This window comes from Aricia agestis, chromosome 18, assembly GCF_905147365.1.
Source record: "Aricia agestis chromosome 18, ilAriAges1.1, whole genome shotgun sequence".
NCBI lineage: Eukaryota > Metazoa > Arthropoda > Insecta > Lepidoptera > Lycaenidae > Aricia > Aricia agestis.
The window spans coordinates 1,210,973-1,232,539 of NC_056423.1; the positions used below are offsets into that span (position 1 = coordinate 1,210,973).

Genomic DNA, 21,567 nt, shown 5'->3' on the forward strand with positions numbered 1-21,567 from the left:
TGTCTCTTTTATGTAAATGGCATTTCGTATCTTTTGTTTTACTTATCTGTCAAATTTGTCAATGCTGTTCGGAAGAGATTTAAGCCGGAAAATAGTATGAACGTAACAGATCTGTATTTAAAGTAGAATATCATTGAATATATATATGTCTGTCAAGAAAGTGAAGAAATTAAAAAGAGGCAACATCATAGTGTCCTTCCTTTCTTCTTAGCGCTTTATTCCACTTGTCCTAGCTAGGATCCTACATAGGAGACTAATTAGAAGCTTCTTATTCCACTTGTCCTAATTTAGTGACTAAATTAGTTGTCATTTTGGTCAGACGTCTTCTTAATGGCTCTCTATCAAAGCAACAAAAAATTGGTCTTCTCATAGGCTTAGCTGTTGGCTCAATGAAAATTAAAATAAATAAAAGGCGAAAAAGGTGGTTGAAAGAATTTTTGCCCCACGTAAAATTATGAATTATGAACTTTCTGAACTACTTGGAACCAGCAGACTTAAGAAATTACAGTCGGGGCAATTTAATAGGCCACATTTGACATCTGTCAGAATAATCTCCATAGTGAGGTAAGCTGCTTAAAAACATCGACCAAAACGAATAAATCGATACGGACTTGAAATAAAATATTTGAATTTTATATGTTATTTATAAAACCAAAAACGAATTCCTGTCCTATTATTACTTTTTCTTTTGTAAATTCAAGGAGCAAAATAAGACAAGTACATAATTTACTAGAAAAATTGCATTTATTCACTTGAAATATCAAAACTGTTAAATTTTGTATTATTATTATTCATTTCACATGAATATGTGTTACTTTTCACAACGTGGTTATGAATTTATGGGGATATATCGTTACAACTAATCAATGCATCTGATTCTACTTATTCGCTTTCGATTTTTAGAGTAACATCCCTAGAGTTTAAAAAGAAAAAAGGTCAGCTGACGTAACATTGTACCGACGTTTAGTTCTTTAAATCATAATTTGTTTTTTATGTTAAAAATTGTTTATCAGTGAAAATAAATAGTAAAAGAACTCGTATTGGTTATGTTTATAATAAATATGTAATCGTTATTAGAAAAAGTGAATAAATTGTGCAGTAATAACAATGACAAAATATTTATTTTTTTATGGCGTCGTTACAAGGCTACCAGGCTCAATTTTGTTGAACTGTCAAATGTGGCCTATTAAATTGCCCCGACTATACCTACAAATGGACTCCAATTTCCAGATCATAAAACATAATATACAGTCTGTCAAAAAAGTAATGAAATTAAAAAGTGGCAACATCTGTATCGTAGTGTCATCCCTTTCAAATCCATCAGAAAAAAGGGATGACACTACGATGCTGCCACTTTTAAATTTCATGACTTTTTTGACAGACTGTAAATTTTGTGATAGGTTCAGCTAAATAAGAACTACAGCTTGGACAGGATAGAAATTATAATTATTAAAGTTTAAACAAATAGAAAATCTGTACAATATTATGTAGGAAGCAAAATAATAAATCATAAGAGACAATGTCAGATTACAGATAGCAATAATAGACAAGTAAAAACTGCAGCCATTCTCAATTTAAATAAACTATAAAAAGGTATTCGTGCCGTGTTCGTCACAAATTGACTTTAGATTTAGCAGTCCCCACTACAGATAAAAGGTTGAAACCATCTGGCAGCACTGATTTAGTCAGTTAGAAGCCACATTTTTTCCGATTTAGAATCCTAGCTACAATCCTAGCTTTCCAAATGTTATTCCACTTGACTAAATTTTTTAGGATCCTAGCTAGGACTTCCTAGCTAGGATCCTAAAAAGCGCAGCCTAAGATTGAAGGTCTGTTAAAAAAGTGAAGAAAGTAAAAAGCGGCAACGTCGTAGTGTCAGATCGTTTTTCTGACTGACAGAAGTTTCCTTAGGACTTTTTATTATTCGTACATGAAACATTTAAGTATGAACGTAATGATGTACATGCATATCATTATGTTCATATTTAAATTATGTATTCAGTAATTAAGTTATTACTACAGACGTATAATACTTCACAGTTCACACCCACGCGAGACGGCTCAACAGGCCACGGCCCACGGGCACGGGGCGGTGCACTGTGCACGCCGCATGGGCCCACCGCGCCTCACTTGCACAATTTTATTCCTCCATAAAAATGAACGCACTATTTGTGAACGCATGTTTAATAGACCGCCATTTTAATTTTTTATGGTGGCAACATCGGACATTGACAATCCAAAATGCAATCATGGCGCACGGGGCACTGTGTTTGTAGAATGCTGAGAAGTTTTTACGTAAACACTTCGTTGTTTTGCATCGAAATTGTTAAATGTCTTACAACAACTTATCCATAATTTTTAACATTAATAGTTATGTATACATGTGTGACCCAAATACAAAGTTTCCACTTGTTCGCAATATCGTCTCTGTACCATTAGACACTTGCAGGTAAGAAAATCATGAGATTTGCTGTTTTAGCTTTTGTATCGTATTTACAGACGTGTACTTGATACACGATCATGTTCAGTGCCATCAGCAAATTCTAGAGGTTATATTTAAACATGGTTATACCCGTTTGTTATTGATATATACGTTTGTTCCAGATAAGTTGCTTGGTGTCATAATGTCAGAGGCGTACGCCCGTGAGATACTGCGAAGGAATGTTGCGCAAATTTGTCAAACGATAGGATGGAACGGCATAAACTCAACTCCACTTGACATTCTAGTACATGTATTAGAAAAATATATCAGCACATTGGGGACCCAGGCCAACAGATATGCTGAGCAATTTAATAGAACTGAGCCAAATTTACATGACCTAGGGCTAGTGTTTCGTGATCTACACATCCAGTTGCCGGAATTGACTGAGTACACCCAGTCTGTGCCTCCTGTACCACCTCCAGTCAAAACTGAAAGGTTTCCTAAGTATAAAGAATCTAATCTAAACTTTCTCAAACCAGGCAGTCATGAAGTTGTCACGAGACCTATGCACGTTCATGAGCACCTCCCTCCCATGTTTCCTGAAAAGGAAAGGGACACCCCACTGGTTGCAGGTACCGTTGAAATTAGGCAAAATGGTATTGATAATGGTGAGAATAATACTAGTTGTACAAGTCCAGAAATATCAGTTACGGACAGTCCAGAAAAACCAAAAGACATATTTAAGCGACCCACAGATCCTGTCTCTTTGCCAAATAGCAAGAGGCCAAGGTTACGAATGGATGAAGAGGAGAGAACTAGAGAAATAAGTAGTGTCATGATGACCATGTCTGGTTTCTTATCACCTGCACGGGAAGGTAAACTGCCTGAAGCCAAGCCTCCTACCATTATATCTGAAAAGCACCACGATAGACATAAGGTAAATTCACATTCTAATCCTATGAAAGTGCCCCTAATAGATAAAAGTGACAAGAAATCTAAGAAGAATAAATTATTAAATGGTAAAGTAATGAAAAGTAAAAGGAAAGATAAAAGTCACAAAGGTGAGAGTAGTAAATCTAAGGATAATAATAAATTGGACAGGTATCCACCTGGATATCCTATTAAAAATAAAGATGTACATCCAACACATCATAATCATGTAACAATGCCAGCGCCACGAGTGCCTCCTACGAAGTCCATGCCTCCTCCGCCGATACCTTCTATATCTACAGTACCAGAACCATTAAGACCTGTGATCAAACAAGAACCAATTGATGACTTGCGTCATGTATCAAAAATCTCAAAATTGGCAGAAGATGCCATACCTGTTCCAAGGAAAATACCTAAATCAAAATCTCCTTTGGTAGCAAATCCACATGCAACATATAAAACTTTACCTCAACATCCAATTTTACCTGAAGTGGCAATAAATAAACAAGTCTTGGATGAGGAGGAAAAGCTGGCGTCTCAGCCAGATAGATCAAAAATCAATATATTTAAAAGAATATCGAACAAATCAAAAGAAGACAAAAGTGTTTCAGAACCTGTCTCAGATAAATCACAGTCTGAATCTGCTATTCCAAAGGTTCACAATTCTTCAAGTGAACCACAAGATAGTCAAAGATTAAAAACAGCGGAACCAGTAATGAACAACAATAATAGTCCTGTAGATTTGTCCAAAGAAATAGACATTAGAGCTCATGAAGTGATTGATATTGACGATGATTCATTGGATATGCATCCTGTTCCACCCAGACCATCTCCAGCTGAATTCAAACCTGGATTAACCATAAACAAATCTTTGCAAGTACCTTTTCCCAAAGATGTAGCTAGTGTAAGTCCAAAAATAAAAAAGGAAAAGAAGCATAAAGAGAAAAAGGATAAAGCAGCAAAATTGGAAACTAAATTGAAAAAGCAACAACAACAGCTTGCATACGAAATGGTTATGTCTGACAAAAAGAAATCTAAATTAGCAAATGAGAAGGTACCAAAACAAGGAAGACCAAGAAATGAGTCAAAGTTGCCGCAAATGCCTCCTGGTTTTCCATTTTTCCCTGGAATGCCCTCTGGAAGAGGGTTAATGCCTGGTCCTGGGCTAATTCCTGGAAACGACTTCCTAGCAAATTTAACCAATAATCCTGCATTAAGAGGTTTGCCACCACATAATTTATTAACAAATCCTTTTGCATTAGGTGCATCTGGCCCTGGTCTTATACCAGGACCAAGTTTTTTACCGGGTATTCCCAATCATCTCATGCCTATGGGTAATTTTCCTCATACATCTCGTTCATCATCCGAAAAGATATCTCCAATGTTTCGCCGCCCTAGCTTAGAAGTTATACCTGTTGATAATAAGGAGGATAGGGGTATGCATAAGCCAACTTTAATGAATAGGGACAGAGACAGGCATGATAAGCACAAATCGGCAACCATTCCAAATATTTTACAAAAACAAAAGTTTAAATCAGGTAGAGACCATAAATCTATGTACAAAATGCCACCAGTGCATCCTGATATAACTATAGAATTAAATCCTCCTAAAGTAGAACCCCCTAGACAGGAATTACCTAAACAACCTATTCCAGAACCTGCAAGGCTCCCATCACCTCCTCCTAGAGAAGTCTGGCAACCTATCCAAGCTCCTGAACCTGAAAAAGAACCTGAACCCATACAAGTTCCTCAGCCACTGCAAATAAAAACAGAAAGTCCAGATGTTTCCCATCACAGAAGAGAAGACGAAGAACATTCAGAGAAGAAAAAAGATAAATCACATAAAAAAGAGAAGAAGGACAAAGATGGTATAAAAATTAAGAAGAAAAAAGACAAAAAGGATAAAAATAAAGATAAATCAGAGAAACGAAAAGATAAAGAAGAAAGGCAAGAGATAAAAGAAAAAATTAAAAAAGAGAAAAAGGAGAAAAAGAAGGATAAATCAGCTGATGGTTTAGTGCCCAAGCTTACATTGAAATTGGGTTCATCCAATTCTAATTCGCCGATGCCACCCAGTTCCCCAGATATCTATAAATTAAACATTAAACCCGTGGTCAAAAAGGAGGATGAAGAGAGTTCTTCTGTAAAGGATGAACCAATGTCGAGAGAAAATAGCAGATCGCCTGAACTCGCACAGATATCTGCTTTAGTAACGAGACCACCCAAATCTAAACATTCGAAACACAACCACACATCAGAAGCTGATGTTCCATCATCGTCACCTCCCTCTGGGTCTCCGCCAAGGAAAAATCGTCCTCCATCAAGTCACTCCAAGTACAAGAGGATATTATTCAAACCCCTGTCAAAGAAGGGTCAAGCAGAAAATCTTGATGAGGAGACGGCTTCAATATCGGAAGAAAAACCGGCGGAGCCACTGCCCACACCTTACTATGTGGACGAGCATGGAAACAAAATTTGGGTGTGCCCACCATGCGGGAGACCGGACAACGGCTCTCCAATGATTGGTTGTGATGGTTGCGATTTTTGGTACCACTGGGTTTGTGTGGGTATCACTGAGGAACCCGGCGTCACGGAGGATTGGTTTTGCAAATCGTGTCTTGCGAAGCGCGCCGCAATGGTATTGGCGGGCGTTACCACCGGCAAGAAGCGGGGCCGAAAACCAAAAGGTGAAAAAATCAGAGACTGTCATTGACCGTCGGAACATTTTGTTGTTACTGCGATTAGTTTTAATATATCTGTTCAGTGGACATGGTGTAAATGGATTGCAATTGTTGATGGATTATTGTTGAATGATATCATACAGATACGTTTTCATCTTTCATAATGTTATATTTAGGCTAGAATTAAGTATAGATAATATTTGAGTATTGACATAAAATGTTGAACATGATAGTGTAGGTACTTGTAATAATTACCATCATTTTTTAATTATTGTTAATTTACTTTTAATTTCACATTCGTATAGATCAAGTTCGCGATAGGGGCGTGTTATACACGACTCGCTTGTAAACATAGTTATAATATAAGATTCTTTTTATATTGTACAAAAAACTGAATTTACTTAAGAAATTGGTGATGTATAAAGTAATGTAGTGAATATTTAATTACAGAAAGAAGGCTGGATGTTTCTTCAGCTAATATTTGAATATTTTCATATTATAATTTTAATATAACCCTGTTTTTTTTGTTGTTGTTCCTTCTAATTGATGTACAGGGCTAGCACAATCTCCCATTTTTTTAGCATTACAAACTAAATTATAATTATGCTCGGACAAAATCGATGGAGTGATGGTGCTCGTCCTAAGTGGATACATGGAGAGGAGGAAAATGTAAAATTTGATTTAGCCAGTGGCCAATTAAATCTATTGGTACTCTAAAATGTAGTGAATTATTTGAATCCTTACTGTGTTAAGTGAAAAACTTTAGTAGCAGAACATACTTTTATTTAGAAAAAAGCTTACACAACAAACAAATGCAATCAACGTTGTGATTGAAACTGATTATAAATATATTTTTATAATACAATTCAATGTCTACTATTGTAAATTACGATCCTATCATTTTCAGACTAAAACATCAAACACCCTTCAATAATCAGAGGTATTCTTTACATAAAATATTAACAGTGAACCTTAATGTACATCAGTTTTTACTAGGGACAGTAGAATCGTCAGGGTTACTTTTCGGCTTTTCTTTGTTCCAATCTTTAAGACCTTCGGGTAGAGTTGTATCTTCATCTAAGGAACCAGTGCCTTCAACAAATTCTTCATATGTACTCTTCTCTGGGAAGGGCCTCGCTCCTAAAAGTTCAATCATGTCATCTCTACTTAAAATCTCTTGCTTTAGTAATCTCTCAGCTACTTTCTCTATATCTGCTCTATGTTTAGTCAGTAGGTCCTTTGTATGTTGGTGAGCTGAATTGATTAATTCCCTCACTTCAGAATCTATAAGCTCTGCTGTTTTTTCCGAGTATGGTTTATCAATCACCATTTCACCCGGTTGTGGCATATCAAAAGATACATTGCCAACCTTGGCGTTCATACCATAATGAACAATTTGTGCATATGCACTCTGTGTAATCTTCTTCAGATCATCCTGTGCACCGGTTGTAATTCTGCCAAAGAAGATTTCTTCGCTCACTCTACCACCTAACGTCATGCACATTCTGTCAAATAGCTGTTCCTTGCTATATAAGTATTGTTCTTTGGGTAAGTACTGGGCATAGCCGAGCCCTTTTCCACGGGGGATGATCGATACCTTCAGTAGTGGGTCAGCATGCTGCAGAAACCAGCCTGCAACAGCATGACCTGCTTCATGGTAAGCTACAATCTTTCTCTCATCAGGCTGGAGTACATTAGATTTCTTCTCCATACCGGCTACCACTCTTTCGATGGCTTGCTCAAAGTTTTTCATAGTGATGTCATTTAATAACTCCCTTGCAGCAATCAAAGCAGCTTCATTACAAACATTTGCTATGTCAGCACCTGTGAAACCTGAATACGATATACAAGTCAAATTATTAAATAGAAAATTACATTATTTAGCCAAATTTTATGAGTACTAATACTAAAGTAGTAAAAATGTTTTAGTTTGTTATTCAGTATTCAGGTATTACATTTTTGTTTCTATAGAATACCTGTTTAGTAAAATATAAGCACATGATTTATACAGCAATAAAATGTTTTTATTGACACAATGATATATTAATTTATAAAAAGTACCTGGCGTTAAGGCAGCCATTTTTCTGGCTAAGTTTTCTTTATTTAATGTTGTCTTTAGTGGTTGCAAATGTACTTTGAAAATAGAAGCTCTGCCTTTTATATCTGGAGCTGGCACAAAGATTTGTCTGTCAAATCTGCCAGGTCGGAGCAATGCCTTGTCAAGGATATCCACACGGTTGGTTGCTGCAAGCACAACAACATTTGTTGTCGTGTTGAACCCATCCATTTCAACGAGGAGTTGATTTAATGTGTTCTCCTGCTCAGAATGACCTCCAAAGCTACGTCCTCCTCTCTTCCGTCCCACAGCATCAATTTCATCAATGAAGAGAATGCAAGGTGCATGTTTCCTGGCCATTGAGAACATGTCTCTCACTCTCGATGGTCCAACACCAACAAACATCTCCAAAAACTCCGAGCCAGATACTGTTATGAATGGTACATTGGCTTCACCAGCTGTGGCCTTAGCCAGCAGGGTTTTACCTGTTCCTGGAGGGCCTGTTAATAGAGCTCCCTTTGGTATTTTAGCTCCCAAATCTATATACTGTTGGGGGTTCTTTAAGAAGTTAACAAACTCCATAATTTCAATCTTTGCTTCCTCACAACCGGCTACATCTTGGAACTTTACACCAATATCAGTGGGGTTGACCACTTTAGCAGTAGATTCCATGACACCACCAAACAGACCACCCCCTTTTCTGCCCCCACCACCCATCATATTTGCAGAACGTCTCATCATATAGATTAAAAATCCAATGATCAACAATGTAGGCAAGATTCCCGTAAGACTTGATGCTTCAACTTCAGTCTTATAAATAACAGGTACAAAGTTTGGTGGGTCCACATTGATTTCGATTTGTGCGTTTTCTAGGTTCCTTTCAAATGAATCTACACTTCCAATAGCAAACCAGATTATTTTTCCTTCTAAAACGGACCCCGGTTGTAGCCTCACTCTGACCCATTTTTTGTTGATCACCTCGAGCCTCTCTACGACACCTTTGTTTAAATACTGGTTCACGAAATCTCTCCAGCTTATTTCTCTGTACCTTAATTCGAAATAGGCTAGGGAACCGAGAAGAGCCATCACTCCCATAGCACCAAACATCATCCACTTTTCTCTGTCTGGGCCATCGTATCCACTCCTACTCGATCCTCTGCTCCCTCCTGTGCCTCCAGAGAACATATTGTTCATATTCCATTTGTCCTGCGATAAACTCGGCTTCGAGACAGGTGGTGGTGTTTTCGAAGGAGGCGGCTGTGCATCTTTCTCTGGTGCTTTTGCTTGTTTCTGACTGGCGCCCGGCTGAAAATATTTCTCAAATCCTTTCGGTGGCTTCTTACAGAACTCGTACCATTGATTCAAAACGGAGTCTAAAGCTGGTACACCGACAGGCTGCAGTTTATGTCCTTTGAAATGTAATTTCGACAGTTGGGACTGTGTTAATCTGAGCCCTTTCCACATCTTTATAATATATTGTATTTTTAATAAATAATTTTGTAACTTTTGTTTCGCAACAAAAATTTTTATTGAGTCACAAAAATTGTCTCGAATTTTTATTTTTTATCCATCCAATAAAAACATGGTTAGGCTATGGTTAGGCTTCGGTAATCTGTCAAAGTCACAAGTCACAGAACGTCATGGATTAATATGTACAGAATGTAGGCTTATGATGCAGAACGTCTAGGTACCTGTTTCATGCAGAGGGACAGAAAACGTTATCAAAAATTTACCGTTAAATTTACCAAAACATTCGTTCCGTTATCGTTACAAATTACCGCTACTTTTTTGGTATCGTTAAAAAGTATCGATACTGTTTACCGGTATATTTATCGTTATTTCTTAACGTTACCATTGCTCTAAGCGCGACGTTGCCAGACTTCTGTGGTGGCAAAGTCGCGCCTCGCACAACGTATATGTCAATACGCTTATTCTATGGACTCGCGTACTGCATCGGGATTCGGGACACTCGTCGTCGTCACTCACCGTACTGCGCGGAGTGCAGACACGGGACAAGGAACTTGTAAAGCAAAGAAAGCAAAAAGTTTGTTTCTTTTTGTTTTGAGAGTAATAGTAAGTAATCTATAAAATTTGTCCTGACGGTTAAAACTGTTAAAGTTACAGCCACGAAATTTTGTGATTGGGGTTGTTTTATAAAGTAAACACTTAATAAGAAATGAATTTTGGAAACTTTGACCCGAAGGGGGTGAAATAGGGGTTGAAAATGTGTATAAAAGTCCGTCATTTCTCAAGTTAGAAACATGAAACTTTATTTTTGGGCTACTGATTAAAAATGAATGAATATATATTTAAGCGTTTTTGGAAATTCTACCCCTCCAAGGGGGTGAAATTGGGGTTGAAAGTTTGAATGAAAATCCATCATTTCTTAAGCTACCAACTTGAAACTTTATTTTTGGGCTACTGATTAAAAATGAATGGATACGTATTTAAGCGTTTTTGAAAATTCTACCCCAAAGGGGGTGAAATTGGGGTTGAACGTTTGAATGAAAATCCGTTATTTCATGAGTTAGAAATATGAAACTTTATTTTTGGGTTACTGATTAAAATTACATGGATACGTGTTTAAACATTTCTGGAAATCCTCCCCCCAAGGGGGTGAAATAAGGGTTGAAAGTTTGAATGAAAGTCCGTCATTTCTTAAGTTAGAAACATCAAACTTTATTATTGGGTTACTGATTAAAATTGAATGGATATATTATCTATACTAGCTGTTGCCCGCAACTTCATCCGCGTGAATGTATGTTATTAAAATCGAGATTTAGAAAATTGAACACCCATCTACGACTATTTTATTTTAATATCGTATGCGACATCAGATTTACACTGTAGGTTGTCTAGCATTGTAGTTCTTTCGTCTTGGCAGAAAAAACTCTCCCAGAGAACATGATGAGAGGTTTATTCAAACATACTGCCTTCGGTAGTACATATTCTACCATTTCTACCTATGTGCTCGAAAGATGCTAGTAACTTAGATCCTTAAAGTTTGACTTTAAAATTTCCATGGCCGGTAATGAATTGAGAATTTGAGATACACAGTGGTCAATATCCATCCAGGGTTTGGATAATCGCTTACGAATATTAGGAACAGTTTTAAAGATCGACCTTTGCTAGAATTGGTAATCACTTTGGTTGTTGTTGTAAATTTCGAGGAGTTTCTTCAAACCCATTACTTATCAAGTTACCGTTTATAGGGTTCCGTACCCAAAGGGTAAAAACGGGACCCTATTACTAAGACTTCGTTGTCGGTCCGTCTGTTTGTCTCCAGGCTCTGGCTCTAGCTAACTCTAGCTATAACGGTTCTTGAGATACACTCAAGAACCGTTATAGCTAGAGTTCTGAATTTTTTACAGATTGTGTATATCTGTTGCCGCTATAACAACAAATACTGAAAACAAAATAAAATCAATATTTAAGGGGCTCCCATACAACAAACATGATTTTTTTGGCCTCTTTTGCTCGATATCAACAAAGACAACAGGCAGGCAGTTGAAATTATCACAGAATCCTTAATTATATATGTATTTTAATAATTAATAATAAAAATAGAATATAATTAAAATTAAAGGGGGGCTCCCATACAAAAACACAACTTTTGGCCTTTTTTCTCTATAACGGTACGGAACCCTTCGTGCGCAAGTCCGACTCGCACTTGGCCGATTTTATTGTAAACATGGTATCAAATTCGGGCGATCTATACAACAAAAAAGAATTTTGAAAATCTGACCACAAACAGCAAAGTAAACATTAACTCCTCCTTTTTTTAAAGTTGGTTAAAAAAAGTATCTAAGAAGTAGACCAGGGATGTAAGGTATCATCATGCAAAATTTCATTGAAATCGGTACAGCGGATTCAGAGATTAGCCTGTACAAACAGACAAACAGACAGAGAAACAAAAATTTCAAAAACAGTTAAAATGTGTTCTACTACTCTTCTAACATGCCCCTGACATAGGCATACGTACAGTCACTCATTTACGCATGCCTATGCGTACACTCACTCATTTACTTAAAGGTGGAAGTTTATTTCGCAGAATATTGCTAAAAATAATAACAAATTAAATTTTAAACTATGGATTTCCGCAAAGTAACGCCTGATTCCATTAACTATCGTTTTTTCAAGTTTATTTTCAATAGTGACTGGTGAGTTTTTTGTCGCTGCTTTTTCCACAACTACCCAGAAAAAATTGTAATGTCAAATCTGTTTGACATGATTTTGACAAAAAGTAAATAAAAGGAGTCAAAATTTCACTTTTTACTTTGTCGTGGTACTACCTATCTTTAGTTGAAATAAAGTATTTGATAATATCATAAGCACCTAAAGTTTTAATAAATGCGGTTATGACTTGGACAGCAGTGTTAAGGTGTAAGAAAATAGTAACAGTGTGTTTGTGAAGTATCATTATGGATCCAGAGAGACCTGGGACTAGTATTAATCACGGAAAACGATCACGACCTATACTCCTGCAACCGAGTCCAAAGATCCCGAGACTGTCAGCTTACGCCGGTTCAACGTCGAGCGCCGTACTCAAAAATTCAAAAAAGTTCGGTCCAAACTCGCTGCAGAAGAACCTTGTAACATATAATACGAGTGACATTCCTGCCCCAGGGACTGTAGTCCCGGATAAGCACGTTCGAAAGGCTGGCCCGTACTTACTTGGCCCCAAATTGGGTCCGAGTCCTGTGAAAAGTATCGTACAATGTTTGGCCCGAAAAGAAAAAACAGATGAGTTTTATCAGATAAAAATTTTGACGCTCAGACATGAGGGCCAAGTCGAAACTCAGGACGACAGGCAGGGCAAGATGCTGCTGCATACAGAGTATTCATTGTTGTCGTTGTTGAAAGACCAAGATGGGGTTATCCATCATCATGGCCTTTTTAAGGTATGGACATCTTCTTGCCATTTTGCATCATCATAAAATTATGATTTATTCATCAATCTTTCATAGTAAAATATAATCTATAATAGCACTTTTTTACATACATGTAATACTAATAATATGTTTATTGATATCCCAAAAACTTACATCTTGTTGTATAGTATGCTTACATTACTACACATTTATATATTCTATACATGTAATATGTATAGTATAAAAGTATATATATATTTCTGTTGTGTGGTACCTGTAACACAAGTCCTTTAGGTACTTAGCATGGGGCCAGACTGAGATGATGTGAGATGTCCATAGTTTATTATTATATTATTATTTTTATTCTGACTTCAAGCTATAGAATGCCTGCTGAAGGTCAGTTAAATGCTCTTGGCAAAGCACTCCAGCCTTTTCTACTCTATTCTGTCTAGTGCTATTCTTCTCCAATTCATCAATCTCATCAAATAAATGTTGAAATTCCCCTCTACAAATATTACAATAATCAAACAGATGTTGTGAAATTGCTTAGTATCTTTTAGTATGGTGTAACACAACACAGTCATTATTATAATTTGTTTCAATTTATATTTGTTAAGACATTATCATAAACTTTGTCAGTACAGTCATCTGATTAATAAATATTTTGAGTTTGTATATATCATAGTATATTGATAATATTGACTGCATGTTCTTTATGTTAGTTCATTGTAGCTCATAATAGTTTCACAAAATTATATCATATTATGTATGAAGCAGCTGATTGCTAAGAGAAAAAAAATGTACTTAAGGGTGTAAAGTTATATCACTTAGTTTTGTTACACCCTGTATCTTATATCTTTAAACAAGTAATTCTTGTATATAAATATATAATTGTAATCTCAGAATCGGCTCCAACGACTTTCATGAAATTTAGTATATAGGGGGTTTCGGGGGCGATAAATTGATCTAGTGAGGAATCATTTTTAGAAAATGTCATTTTATTCGTCTTTTATCAAATACCGAGCCAAGCTCGGTCAAATTGCTAGTTTAAATTAATAAGTATAATATTCTATATTTCCCTACACAAATTTTGCCCAATGTTATGTAAATACAACATAATTTTTTAACCACTGTCAGTCTCTTTCATAGAAATATGTTCTAGTCCAGGGCTTCCCAAACTGTGCGTCGCGAACAATGTCGCATGTCAACACAACCAAATTAAGTTAGCGCTGCGCGCATTATGTCAATCATACATCCCGTGATTTCCGGGGAGTCTAAATCCCCGGTTTCAGAAGCTATGCTCAGAAAAGCAAACACAGGTTTCACATTAGCCAGCCTTGCTGTCTTTAATATCGTTCATAAATATCTCTTTTAATTTTTATACTTATTGTTTTGATTTGATCATTATTTCCTAATAAAAATATAAATATCCAAATAGTGTTTATATGATAACCTATGTAGGCTGGTTCTAAAATTAGAAAGCATTTTTGAAGGCTGGGTTGAGGGGCGTCGTAAAGAAATGGCAAAGTCCCAAGGGCGTCACAGTACTAAAGATTGTGATTTGGCGCCCCTAGAGGATGAGGCCCGTGTGCATTGCACACATTGCACATGTGGTAGCGGGGCCCTGTCTAGTCATTACAAACTGTTTCTCATTTTTCAGGATCATGCTCTAGAAGAAATGCCAAATCCAAATGGCCCAGGCTGCGTATACACTGGTAGAGTAAAACAAAGACTGTTTTTAGTATTAGACTGTGTTACCTCTCACCAGTTTAGTGAGAAGGGTAATGAATTGATCAACTTACAGCAATATGTTACTAAAGTGAAGAAAGTTCCAGAGAAAGAGGCCATACTAATATTTTATGATATTGTGAGGGTCGTGTCCAATTTACATAAGGTAATTCCTATTGCTTCCCATTTTGCTTATTCATGTTTTAAATGTTTTGAAACATGCATGATAATAAAACTACAATGCTAGGTTTTTTTAACTGCTCGCCATTTGTACTGCAGAATTTATAAGAACAATATATTTAATATAGAAAATGGTGAAGTAAATAGAAATATATAATCAACACCAAACTCATTTTGCAGGCTTAGCATGGCTACCATAGAAAGGTTTATTCTTAGGGTAAAGTAGACAAAGTGTTAAATTAAACTGTCAACAACTGTGTTCAACTGTGGCAGTGCATAGCCCGCTGCAGGCTAAAAAAAATTCTTTAAAGTTTAATATTAATATTTATATCAATTATTTACGTTTCAGAGAAATATAGTGCACAGAGATCTTAAATTAGGTAATATTGTATTGAACCAGAGGACTGGCCGGGTTGTGATAACGAATTTCTGTCTCGGCACCCATTTGGGTAGCGATAGAGATTTGTTGAAGGATCAAAGAGGTATGTTAAATTTTTAAAATATAGTTACACTAAGTTACACGGCCGTTGCGTCATCGTTGCGTCGACGCAGTGCTGCCGTTTGACGCGTAGCCGGCCACACGGGCGCTGCGTCATCGCAGCATTATTACGAAGTAGTCTTAACGACGTCGCTGCGTCGACGCAACGCTGACGCAACGCGCCGTGTGGTTTTTTTAGCTAATTGTTTGCCTTAAAAATCCCTTTCGAACTGTACATTTTACTGCCATATGTAAAAATGAATTGTCATCTATACTAAGTAGGTAATATTATAAAGCTGAAGAGTGTGTTTGAAATCTTTCAAAGTACTGGACCTATTTTTATGTAATTTGGCACAGATGCAGAGTAGACCCCGGGGAAGAACATAAGCTTCTTTAGCGGGAAAATGTACGCTTTCCGCGTAATTCCTTTGGTGGGCGGAGCCGCGCAAGTCAGCTAGTCATACAACATGTCTATAATTTTTTACGCCTCCGTGGTCTAGTGGATAAGAGCGTGGCTCTTGACTCGGAGGTTGTGGGTTCGATTCCCACGTTGGAAACTTGTTATCTCCAAGATTGTTTAGGTTAGGACAATGCAGGCTGATCACATGATTGACAAGTAAGATGATCCATGCGTCGGATGGGCATGTAAAAAGTCGGTCTTGCGCCTGATCTCTCGCCAGACGTGTCGGTCTTCCGCGTCACTGGGTCATGGGAGTAAAGGAATAAAGAGGGCTCTTGTGTACTGCGCACACACTTGGGCACTAAAAAAATACCCCTGCGTCAATGAAACTGGTCACCGTCACCGAAACCGGTGTGGGGGTTATTATTATGACTTATGTATATTTTTTTCCTTCATTTCAGGGTCCCCAGCTTACATATCACCAGATGTGTTGATGTGTAAGCCGTACCACGGGAAGCCGTCTGACATGTGGGCGCTGGGAGTGGTGTTGTATACCATGCTGTACGGACAGTTCCCGTTCTGTGACACCAGTCTCGCTCAGCTGTTCAGTAGGATACAGGCTGCCAATTATAATATTCCGCCGTGAGTACTTTCCTTACTAAATTTAACAAGGTACCTATAACAAAACTAAGTGTCAGCATGACATAGATAAAAAGATGATTTTACAATAAAACATTTACTTACTAAAGTTTTTACATTTAGTGCTTATTAACTATACTGTACTCGGCGAAACGTCGCGGTAGCGGTCATTGACTTTTTTAGCCTAGGCGCTTAATGAAAAATGCTCGCACTGTATTTAGAATGTTTAAGAATAAAATTGACCTCTTATAAAGCAAGCGCCCCAGCGTAACGAGATTCCCCATACGAAAGTGAAAAAAATATTGGTCTTTCAACGCTACTATTTTTACAGTGAACTACGAGGAACACGTACACACCCTAAAGTACTATCGCTTAGTTTTGTGACACCCTGTACATATGTGCGAAAAAGCGTCTGTCACCTTTTCACGCTTAAACGGCTGAATCGATTTCGATAAAAACTTGGCGTAGAGATACTTAGAGATACGCAAAAGGGCATAGGATAGTTGTTGTTGCGAAAAATAAACGGATGTCGCGATGAATGAATTTCGCGGCAACATAGTTGCAGGCGCCATCTTGTTACTTGTATAAGTTACTCGATGTTGATCGCACTGTAAGTTGTAGCCATACATTTTACCCCAATAAGAATCCGATATCCTTTTCCTGGCCTTAAAGGGTAGGGTAGGGGAGGGTAAGGGAGGGAATAGGGTAGGGCATTGGGCCTCCGGTAAAATGTGTGATTGTTAATATAAATCTTGATCGATTTCAGAGATGGCAACTCCGTGCAAGTTAGTGACAACACAGTGTTTTTAATTCAGAGGCTGCTTGTGAAGGATCCCAAACATAGATTGCTGGCTGATCAGGTATTTTTTTTATAATACTACGCACATTTTTCACAGGTCAGTTAATAAAGGCTATATCACACATATCAACTTGGAAAGGCATTGTAATTAAACTAGGAGTGTTTTTTAAAATGTCAGATACTTTAATTTGTATCTGGAGATTTTGTTGTAATCTAGTTGAGCCTGTCCTCACGGCCCGTTGCGTCAGCGTTGCGTCGACGCAGCGCTGCCGTTGCGTTGTTTTACATAAAAGTAACCAAGGTGTTCACAACGTACACATGACGGACAGCAGCCCCCGAGACGAAGCGGGAGGGGGTGTTGACGTCAAGACTGCATCGTAATAACGCTGCGATGGCGCAGCGGCCGACGGGTGTCACCGACTATGCGTCGGCGGTAGTCGACGGCAGTCGACGGCATGTGTCGGCGGCAATCGACGGCAGCCGCTGACAGTTTATGACGCTTGCAGGGGGCCTACCACGACCTTTCCCCCACGATTTTACAACAAAGTGTTCTGGAAATATGATAGATTATAATAACATTACCGTAATTTAAATATAATTTTACTAAAAGAAAACAGTAATGTAAAACATTGTTAAATCCGCTGTGAAATATCAACTTTTTTTATGATCGCTAGCTTGACGTTAAAGTAATCTTATATCTTTAAACGAGCAATTCTTGTATATATATATATATATATATATATATATATATATATATATATATATATATATATATATATATATATATATATATTTGGAATCTCGGAGTCGGCTCCAACGATTTTCATGAAATTTAGTATTTAGGGTAGGGTTTCAATCGATCTAGCTAGGAATCATTTTCAGAAAATGTTTTTTTATTCGTGTTTTATCAATAATCGATAAACTGAAAAATATGACTCTTCCTGACATCTATTGGCGAATAATAATACTATTATGTGAGCAACTAATTGTTTTAACGACCAGCAGATGGCGTTATTAAGTAACACGAAGTCAATGAGTGTTTGCTATACCGAGCAAAGCTCGGTCACCCAGGTACTGAATGCTTATCTGTCAAACGGTGTCGCATAGGTAAGCGTCCACAGGTCGGTATTGTACGCAACGGACGTCTCGTATAAAACTGATAAATTTTTCACAGTACGTTCGCTGAATCGGCAGCGTACGAATTTCCGGCTAGCCTAGTAAATGAATGCTCAAAAGGGGGATGTGGATAGAAAAGTCGAAAGCAGTAATTTTGACTTCTTAACCTTGTTTGGACTAATTGGAAGATAAACATACTGACTAGTCAGTATTCCGTACGCTGCCGATACAGTGGACGTACTGTAAAAAAAAATACGTTTGAATCGATCAGCGATCGAATCAGCGACCTTGACGTACGCGCGTATATTAATGGTTCCCGTATCGATCAGCTGATTGGCGTAGTTATTGATGTTTATGCCTACATTGCCGTCTTTACTCTATGACATGCACAGATTATACACAATACGTCAAAACGATAAAAGCTATGCAGTAGCTTATCAATAATAACATTTCTAGGTGCTAGACCAGCTGTCCAGTATAATAGCGGGGTACGTGACGGTACCCAACCCGCCCGAAGACCTGCAGGTGGTGCCGGACATCAAGCTGGACGAGGTGGACAAACCCAAGGAGGAGAAGGTGGAGCAGCTACCCACCACACCCGATAGTAACGAGAGAACGCCTAATTCTAGTGTGAGTTTCCATCTTCAGTCAAATAATTGAGAGGTGTCAAGGGACACCCGGATGGAACGAAGTTATATAAAAACGCCATCTATTAACGCCCAGGAATACTAACAACGACACTTTTGTGGAATTGTTATAAAATTTATTTAGACGTCCGGTAGATGTCGCTGTTTATTTTTAAAAACGTCATCTAGTTGTACAGGAATACTAAGTACCACTCAATATGCTTATCAACGCCATCTGCCCCTACTTCGCAGGTACTAAAAAGTGCCGAGGTCAAGTGTTGTTCCGTCTAGCCTCCTTTCGCAAAGGAGAAGGAACTTCGTTTAAAAAAATATAGTATACACGCTTCAAAAAGGGAGTTACAAACATACATCCAAAGCGTGTTAAAAATGAACAGCAGAATTTGATGTTAGGCTCTTAAATTTCGAGAACAGCTGAACCGATTTCGAAAATAATTTTTTGTTGTGTTTGTTATCGGACGCTTTTTTCGTCGAGATTTGCGCGTTCGTTTTCTGTTGAGATTATATTGTAATTGTAGAGAAACGTAGTTCCAAGTAGCTGGCGGCATCCGCTCAGGTGTGCTCATTGCTTTATAATAACATTTCTCCATATTTCTGTGTTGAGAAAGTCACAATAAGATCATGTTGACTGTGTACGCTACTATAGATGGCGCTTCACGTATTAAGCAGCATGTTGAAGCAATTCGCTAATACTAGATGGCGCTTTATGTACCGTAATATTATAAATTCCATAAAATACCAGATTATGTCCATACTTCCATACTAATATTATAAATGCGAAAGTTTGTCTGTCTGTCTGTTACCTCTTCACGCCCAAACCATTGAGCCGATTTTGCTGGGATGGGTATACTTTGAGTCCCGGGAAAGGGGACATAGGATACTTTTTATCTCGAAAGTACATATTTTCGAGATAAAAAGTATCCTATGTCCCCTTTCCCGGGACTCAAAGTTTTCGTGTGATAAACGAATTCTGATGCAACGGAGTTGCGGGCGTCATCTAGTTAAATATAATAATTATGTATTAATATTATGACATAAAATAACTTCCGAAACCTCCTATACGCCTTGCTCTGACACGATCTTTGTTATTTACACTTTCTAAACGAAAGTATATTTCCAGGACGAGCTCGGTGTATACTGCGTGCCGCTACCAGACTTTCTGGCTCTGAACTTTCCCTCGCAGAACCGAAGTCAAAGCATGATCATACCCACCAGCACCGAATCCACCAACCAGCGGCAGATCACAGTCCAACGAATCGGCAGGGACGGCAGACCACTGCTGCCATGCGAGATAGCCAGATACCAACACATGTTCACGAATAGGGAGTCAAGAAGTGAGAGGAATTCAGTGCCAGAAAACAGTGCCCGTCCGGAGAATGTCAGACTTAGGAACTTAGCTCAGCGGATACCCAGGTTGAATACTTCCAATGATATCAGACTTATACCTATGGAAAGAAGAGACCGGTTAGACCAGGAGTATGTGCTAAGGTTGCCGCTTCTAGACATCTCCAGGATGCAAAACAATAGGATAATGAACCCCGCTCCGGTGCATTCTGTGAACCCTGAAGCGGTTGTCAATAACCCTAGACCACCTGTAGATAATGTAGATATGGAGTATAACTGAAAGTATAAAAATTATTTACTATAAGATAAGTTGATTCGTGTTGGCGGACCTATGTTATTTGGTCGGACTACGAAGTTTGACGGCCTCTGTGGCTCAGTGCTCAAGCCGGTCGTGGATTCGGATCCCGCCGACGGAACAAATGTTTTCAATGTTTCTGGATGGATGTGTCGTATAATACAAATCTTAAATATATTATGTAAAAGTATTAAATATATTTCCGTTGTCTGGTACCCGTAAGTCGTAACACAAGTCCTTCAAGTACTTAGCACGGAGGGAAGCGTCCATACATATCACATTATTATTTTGTCAAGTCAAAAATAATCATGATCTGTCGGCTGGATTTGACAACCAAATCACGTAGATCAACTGTCTATGACCCATAAAGTTAATATACCTAGCGGAATAGAGAAACAAAGGCCTGAGCAAGAGAGATGTCACTATCAGTAACACTGCGTGGTAAAAAGAGACCTGTGATACATGACAGCAGCACTCTTTTTTTTTGACGTCCAGTCGGCACGTGCCGCACGTTAACAATTTTATTTCATAGAAATCATGTTCAATAATGCTTGTGTAAGTGTATACGTACACATATTTTTACACACTGATGAAACCAATTTCGGTTTCGTTTGACAGCTCGAGATTGTTGCTCTATAATTCCGCTAGGTATATTAACTTTATGCTATGACCTTAAGTGTCTAAACACACTAGGCCGAAAATACGCGGCCGAAGGTCGGCATGATTACGTCAGCAATGTGCTACGCATACAATATAACGCTACATAATTTCAGCGTGGTGTGTCATCAGTAATTTAAAATACATTGCAGGCGTAATCATTCCGAACTTCGGCCGCATTTTTTCGACCTAGTGTGTTTAGACACTGTTTCTTTGTTAGTCTTATCAGAGAAGTCGATTCATAGGCAGATGGAGGAACTACGTTTACCACTAAAATTGATTTGACATAACCCCACCAAATAACATAGCTTCGCTGTAGATTCATTT

General features: G+C 37.9%; 3 protein-coding genes across 3 annotated transcripts; 2 read left to right on the forward strand and 1 right to left on the reverse strand.

The window, feature by feature from the left end:
• The first annotated feature begins 2,228 nt into the window (after nucleotides 1–2,228).
• Nucleotides 2,229–6,752, forward strand: LOC121735741 (transcription initiation factor TFIID subunit 3). The gene is made up of 2 exons (XM_042126657.1): nucleotides 2,229–2,449; nucleotides 2,605–6,752. Exon 2 carries the CDS (start codon nucleotides 2,625–2,627, stop codon nucleotides 6,063–6,065), a length of 3,441 nt encoding a protein of 1,146 aa, XP_041982591.1. The 5' UTR covers nucleotides 2,229–2,449; nucleotides 2,605–2,624; the 3' UTR covers nucleotides 6,066–6,752.
• A 47-nt stretch (nucleotides 6,753–6,799) lies between these two features.
• On the reverse strand, nucleotides 6,800–9,708 carry LOC121735742 (AFG3-like protein 2). The gene is made up of 2 exons (XM_042126658.1): nucleotides 8,095–9,708; nucleotides 6,800–7,866 (listed from the first exon to the last, which is right to left on the reverse strand). Exons 1-2 carry the CDS (start codon nucleotides 9,551–9,553, stop codon nucleotides 7,016–7,018), a joined length of 2,310 nt encoding a protein of 769 aa, XP_041982592.1. The 5' UTR covers nucleotides 9,554–9,708; the 3' UTR covers nucleotides 6,800–7,015.
• A 2,646-nt stretch (nucleotides 9,709–12,354) lies between these two features.
• Nucleotides 12,355–20,603, forward strand: LOC121736030 (serine/threonine-protein kinase 40-like). Its single transcript, XM_042127063.1, has 7 exons — nucleotides 12,355–12,990; nucleotides 14,621–14,854; nucleotides 15,218–15,350; nucleotides 16,208–16,388; nucleotides 17,152–17,245; nucleotides 18,757–18,930; nucleotides 20,065–20,603. Exons 1-7 carry the CDS (start codon nucleotides 12,511–12,513, stop codon nucleotides 20,566–20,568), a joined length of 1,800 nt encoding a protein of 599 aa, XP_041982997.1. The 5' UTR covers nucleotides 12,355–12,510; the 3' UTR covers nucleotides 20,569–20,603.
• The last annotated feature ends 964 nt before the right edge of the window (nucleotides 20,604–21,567 follow it).